The following is a 7,117-nucleotide window of genomic DNA, read 5'->3' as shown; positions in this document are numbered from 1 at the left end:
CGATTTGTCATTTCAAGAGTTTGATGCTAATCCCTTCATGGAATTTACTCTCGACGATCCCCTGTATTCATCTTTCTTTAGTACACCAGTCCAGTGCCTAACCCCAGGTAGTAGTCATTATATATATAGTAACTATTCCTTTTTTGTTTTTTTGCAACTGATACTTTTAAGAATTTTTATTTATTGACTATTTCAAAATGTTATGGACGCAGGAGAGTTATGTTTTGGCGATCTTGGAAATGGATTTGGATTAAGTAACGAGCTCGGAAGTGGGAAGAATCAACTGTTGTTATGTGATAAAAATCAAGAGATAATCATGACAAATGATCATGTTGAGGAAATAACGAAAAAAGAGAAGGATTCAAGGCAAATAGAAGAGATAAATAGTACAAGAATGTTGTCTCGAGAAAACATTTCCAAGTACTTTTACATGCCTATAACACAAGCAGCCAAGGAGCTCAATATTGGGTTGACACTTTTGAAGAAAAGATGTAGGGAGTTGGGAATTCGAAGGTGGCCTCATCGGAAGTTGATGAGTCTACAAACACTAATCAAGAATGTTAAGGTTCACTCTCTATATACGCATGTTACTCTTGTTTCGATTATGTAATTATACTAAATTTATGCTAATGAAAACTTTTATTTTCTCATATATATAGATAGTATAAAAAAAATCCTACACATAATTTTACCTGCTATATCCGGTTAATTACTATAATGCAATTTATGCTAATGAAAACTTTTATTTTCTCATATATATAGATAGTATAAAAAAAATCCTACACATAATTTTACCTGCTATATCCGGTTAATTACTATAATGCAAGGTTATCTAGCAATGATGTTTATAGATTATTCCAAGAGTTTAACTAATATCCACCTATTTTTACACGATATCAGTTCACCATACCTGCTGTTACAAGTTCAATATTATAAATCTCACTTTTTATGAAAAATTACCTGTATGTGACTTGATATATATATATATATATATATATATATATATATATATATATATATATATATATATATACACACACACTATCGCTATATGTAAATTAAAGTCTATTGGTAATTGATTTTAATTGACTTAATAGTATAATTTTTTTTTTCCGATTAGGGGTAAGGTCCGCATACTACTTTGTCTAGACACCACTTATGGGATCCCACGGGGTTTATTGTAGTTGTAATAGTATAAAAGTTATTTTACACAGTTGTGCAAAAGTTAAAAGCTCCTTGTCATATGGTGATGCATGTTGCAGGAACTGGAAAAGGGGGGAGAAAGTAGTATGGAGCAAAAGTTGAAGGATGTGATAAAGCTTTTGGAGGAAGAGAAGAAGATGTTGGAAGAAGTACCAGATATGGAACTTGAGGAGAAAACAAAGAGATTGAGGCAAGCTTGTTTCAAGGCTAACTACAAGAGGAGAAAGCTGATGAGTATGACAGAATTACAAGCTTCCTTCGGCAGTTACTGCAATAGTAATCCAGCTGTTGGTATTGGTTATGGCAATAGGGAAGAGGAGGAAGAAGATGATGATGATGAAGAGATTAAGTTTCTACTCGCTGAATGTTTCTCTTCCAGTAGCCCAACGTTGAATGACTGAATTTTTTTTTTGTACGTGTGTTTTTTCTAATATTTTTATTAGCTAGTTTAAAGTTACATGCATGCAAAGTTAGTTTTAACTATATTGTAGTCGGGACGCTAGCCTCATGTTCTTAATTTCTGCTATAAGTAGTATAGTTTTTCATTTCTATTTATACAATTCATATCTTTGTTTCGAAATACCACCTAAATAACTATATGGCCATGCTAGCCGGGCCATGAGCACGGTGAGAACGGGCTTCCCAAGAAGCCAGCTAAGGCCGGGGTCGGCAATTTAATTTAAAATGTTTACTACTTATGCTAATATAATAATTAAAACTTTTTCGTATAGATGTGCTGAAAATATTGTTCTTTCCTTTTTTTCTTTCTATAGTGGAGATAGTCGCACATAATGACAAACATATTATTAAAGGACTCTATCTTTGCTTCCTTATCCTTGTTAAATAGAAATGAACCTTCACTAGTTGAGTAAAAGCACCTAGCCTATCTAACTCTCCCTATGGCAAAATAGCAGTTCGTCCAGTTGTCTTCTAGCTTCGACCAACCAAGAGGACTCCTTATATAAAGGAAGAAAGTTTCAGGAGTGATCCTGCACACTCCAACCATTCAGGTCTATGGCTATCGAGAGCTTTTTGCCACGTTGACTTGCTTTGACTTGCTTACCGACTCGAAATTTTTCTCCAAAAAAGGACTGACTCTAAGGATGCATATATTTAAGTAAGCAAACCAACAGGAGGAAAGATCACAGCTGGTCTAGGAGCCGAAAGAGCTCAACTGACTTAGTTGTAGAGGGCGACTGAAAAGGAGGCTTGGCCCACAGGGAGAGCGGTGAGCAAAGAGAGATTATGAATGAAAAGAGTAAGGGAAAAGTCATCTCATGACTAGAACTGGTTCAAGGCAAGGGAAAATTACTCTCACTTCCCGAAGGGAGGTTGAAAATCTGTTACAGAATAAGCTGCTCTTCTTTCATAAGCAAATGTACTCGGTGCTTTCGTATGCAGAGAATGTTTTTAGCTCTTTTCACGACTCTAGTCATATCTCATCCGCTACTCTAGCTAATTGTCCACCCTTTCCAAGTGTAATTTCTATGTTATGTATGGTCGTGCCTAAGGGCATATCGGTTGAAGTAGATTCTTCTTTTGATCAATCAAAACCCCTTCCCAAACTGTACAAGCTTCTTCCAAAGCATATGGCTTTCTGGATGTAGATGATGATATCTATACTGACAGATTTTATATATATCATAGAATGAAGTACCACATAGGTGGATATATATATATATGAATCCAAATCTACCGAATCACTCATGTTATGAATTTCTACATCATGGGTCTTCCCGTTCCGTCATCTGGCTTATGTTCTTCATGTAGCATTCAAACCGAATGACTCTATGAAATTATATCGATACTTTCACATATTATGGGTAACGTAGGAGACATCTCTCTCTCTATCATAGAATGAAGTACCACATAGGTGGATATATATATATATGAATCCAAATCTACCGAATCACTCATGTTATGAATTTCTACATCATGGGTCTTCCCGTTCCGTCATCTGGCTTATGTTCTTCATGTAGCATTCAAACCGAATGACTCTATGAAATTATATCGATACTTTCACATATTATGGGTAATGTAGGAGACATCTCTATTCCCCCCCCCCCCCCCCCCCCCGGGAAAGCTTTAAAATTTCCACTGCTTAACTTTTAATTCGTCTCTAACCATCAAATGAAATGTGAATAACCCGTCCTCCTCTCTTTGAAAGAAGGGACGCTTCCGGTTTTGTCGGTGCTTGAAACAATTTTGTCTTCTCCATATTACTATATCTCTAGAGTCAATAATTTTATTTGAGGAACTACTGAACTCAATCACTTGCTACCGTTACTCTTCAGTTTTCTGTTGAGGTCTATCAGAGGTACTCAATTTGGATCAGTGATCGATTTCTAGGTTTCGTCGAAAACCTAATTAGTTATTTTTAATTACGTAAATCAATAGTTCAAACCGCACTCAAAGGTAGGGCATTTCCCATTTTTATAGGAACTTTTGTACCAGAAACAATGGTATCTCCAATTATAGTCCCTCTGGGATGTAAAATATATCTTTTCTTACCATCCTCATAGTGTATGAGACAAATGTATGCATTTCGATTAGGGTCGTATTCTATAGTTACGATTCTACTATATATGTCTTTTTAATTTCGTCGAAAATCGATGTTACGGTATAGAGGTTGGCGATAGCCCAGCTGCAGAACCAAAGCCGTACTCCCAGCAGAGTTGAGCCTGAACCATCCCGGGAAAACACCCGAAGGAATGAACAAATCACGGAAAGGCCAGGTGAAGTTGAACCCGGGACCAACCCCGAAATAATAAAGATGCTTAAAGAACTGACAAAGAGGATGGAATCGGGGGAAAGAATATTGAAGCCAACGACAAAAAGGTGGAGACCTATAACTCCAGAGTTGATCAAATTCCAAATGCACCCCCGATATTGAAAGGCGTAGATTCCAAGAAATTTGTCCAAAAGCCTTTCCCCGCCACGCTTATGATCTCTCCTCTATGCCTTGCGGTAATGATTCCTATGGCATTAAAACCTTTACTACAATGATGGTTTGGTTGATTTCACCATCACCAGAGATTCTTAATTAGGTGCCATGGAGTGGTGGGCTGATGCTTGTCATTCGCATGGAAATAGCACGACCATCCATTAATTCTGAGTGGGAATCATAAATTTTATAATATTTTAGTAACGGCTCATTCTTTTTATATTGATATATATGGTTATGCCGATGATGATATGGATCTAATAATGGTACGTTACGATTCTAATTGCGGTAACCAATACACATCCATGGATTGAACTAATAAGTACACTAGCGAGACTCAGTGTAATAAAGTAGGAAATTAACGTACAAAGGACTACCTTACTCTTCTTTAAATGCAAATTAAAATTATATATATTTTAAATGGTGCATGAAAAAGGTTAATGACCAATTTTTTGAGATTAAATGAATACTTTTGATATATGCATTTTCAGTCAACTCGATCGCTGATCATTAGTAATCGCCGTACTCATTAACAATCTCCAATTAGCTGGCACATAAAATTTTGTAGCACATCCTTCCAACTTCAAAAGTCAGTACATTATTTCTTATATACGGAGGATATACAACAACAACAACCTAATATAATTTCACAAGTAAGATCTGGGGAAAGTAGTGTGTACGCAGACTTTACTCCTACCTTGGTGTAGAGAGGCTGTTTCAGATAGACTTTCGACACAAAAAGATGAAATGCGACAATAGAATAATAACCACAACATGTACCGGCGATCTAAGAATAAGAAAATATACTTAGAAAAGCAATATCAATAATCAGTGCAGTGACAAGGTCCTAGAAAATAGTAAGAGCACAACATGTACCACTAGCATACTAAAACACATTGTATACAATCGAAATAGATTTTAGCCTTCGTACGATCGATCGAGGTCGAAACATAATGGATCGAAGAAAGACTTCGAGTTGGGTTCCGAAGATGGTACAAATAAGCTTCGGATTCCAGGTATAGGTCAAACACTGAGTTCGAAGTCATCATCGAGCTTGGGTCCGAATCGAACTGAGATGAGATGATTTCGAGCTTAAGGGGTAGAGGCCAACCAGGACCGAGTCCGAATCATCACCTGATCCAGAGTCTATATCGAGCTTCAGAAGCACTACCGACCAACACCGAGGCCGATCGAGTTCGAGCTCACACACAAGAGCCGTTGCAAATACACTAAGGGAGAGAATCTCAGCGAAAATTAGGAAAAAACTGATTTATCATGGATTCTCCAATATGTATTTTTAATTATATCTAAAGTAGGACCCTCCACTATAAAGAGGATGACTACATTTCTGTAGAAGGCAGTTTTTGGCTTACATTGTAATTCAAGCACCATATTCTCCTATATTGAAGAGTTGTTCTTTTAAGTTTCATAAATTGATTCAACTTGCTTAGTCCTAAAAATCATCTTCTTTACAACCTTGTTTACTTCACATTCTTTGCAATCCATATTTGATATTTCTATTTATCCTTACGATTTGTATTAAGCTATAGCACATATCCTTAGAACTACGTACAAATTCAACTCTATCCGTTTTTTCGGGTAAACAGTTTGGCGCCCACCGTGGGGCTAAGGATAACAGTGGTTATTTGATACGAATCTGCAAAAACATACCGTTTTGCGCTTGTTTCCGAAAGTATCTCGGATTTCGGATTAGCAACGACTAACTACCAATCAAATGGACTTACCTATCGACAACGAAGCTGGTCTTCAAGATGAGAACAACAACTTGACACCCAGTACCGAAAGACCACTTGTCAACGCCGTTGGAGCTCAGATCGGAGTGCCGATAGATATCAATTCGCATGTGGCCATTGAGGCGCACATTCATTCTGAACCTGAAAATAGAATTCATGGTGGCACTCGGTCTGCAGCTCGAAACACTCATAACATTGAGGAAAACGGCGTCAGCTTGCGTATGATTTTTGAAATGTTACAAGCCCAACAGGTAGCGATAGCTCAGTTGCAGAGTCAAACCCAGCTACCAAGCAGGCCGAAGCCCAGTCCACCCCGAGAAATTGCCCACAGAATGGAGCCAGCATAGTGAGGACAAATGAGCAAGAATCGAGGACTACTCCCGAAATCGCTAAAATACTCGAGGAGCCCATAAAGCGAGTCGAAGCCAACGATAAAAAAATAAAAATATATAATTTCAGGGTCGACCAAATCATGGGGCTCCACCAATGATAAAAGGGTTGGATTCCAAACAATTCATGCAAAAGTCTTTCCCCTCGAGCGCGGCTCCAAAACCAATCCCCAAAAAATTTCGTATGCCCGAAATTCTCAAATATAACGGAATGACCGATCCCAACGAATACGTCACCTCTTACATGAGGTACAATGCCCTTTTTGAAAGGCCATGGATCCACGCCATGAGAGTTGTACCCTCGACCCTATACCAGGTTCTTAAATTCCCAACATCGAGAGAGTCAAAACAGTGTACAAAGAACAACCGACCGTAAGAAAAATGTTTGCCGTCGAGGAAGCAAATCCAATATCCTCACCTTCGCCAATAAAAGGATCGGGCTCAAAAGGGGAACGAGATGCCAAATAGAAATCACAGACATTAGCTTTAACCCGACCAGAAAATCAGAAGATCGATGAAGATGATGATCAAAGGATCCCTCGATCCTTCATGGTTCCCGATGATTCCGATGCTACCAAATTAACAATTTAGGAATTGGAGCAAGTCACACTAATCGAGCACTGGCCCGAACGGAAGGTATACCTGGGAACGGGGTTGACCCCCGAACTCAGGAAAAACTTATTCAATTTCTTATCGATAACATAGATTGTTTTGCTTAGTCCCATTTAGATATAACAGGGATCCCACCAGATATAACGACGCATCGGCTAAGCTTGGACCCTAGGTTTGGACCGGTAAAGCAAAAGAGAAGACCCCAGTCCGAGGTA

The 7,117-nt window shown here is 38.1% G+C and overlaps 1 protein-coding gene across 1 annotated transcript; it reads left to right on the top strand.

Annotated features, from left to right (window-relative positions):
• Positions 1–202: 202 nt before the first annotated feature.
• On the top strand, positions 203–1,604 carry LOC117277485 (protein RKD2-like). The gene is made up of 2 exons (XM_070199152.1): positions 203–565; positions 1,263–1,604. Exons 1-2 carry the CDS (start codon positions 203–205, stop codon positions 1,602–1,604), a joined length of 705 nt encoding a protein of 234 aa, XP_070055253.1.
• Positions 1,605–7,117: the final 5,513 nt, after the last annotated feature.

Source organism: Nicotiana tomentosiformis, chromosome 3 (assembly GCF_000390325.3).
Source record: "Nicotiana tomentosiformis chromosome 3, ASM39032v3, whole genome shotgun sequence".
Classification (NCBI taxonomy): Eukaryota; Viridiplantae; Streptophyta; class Magnoliopsida; order Solanales; family Solanaceae; genus Nicotiana; species Nicotiana tomentosiformis.
This window is presented reverse-complemented; position numbering and strand designations above follow the sequence as displayed.

Excerpts from the sequence above, each read along its gene's own strand:
- LOC117277485 (XM_070199152.1), top strand. The coding sequence starts at position 203 with ATGGACGCAGGAGAGTTATGTTTTGGCGATCTTGGAAATGGATTTGGA. Across the intron at positions 566-1,262 it reads CACTAATCAAGAATGTTAAG|GAACTGGAAAAGGGGGGAGA; the intron begins GTTCACTCTCTA and ends TGCATGTTGCAG.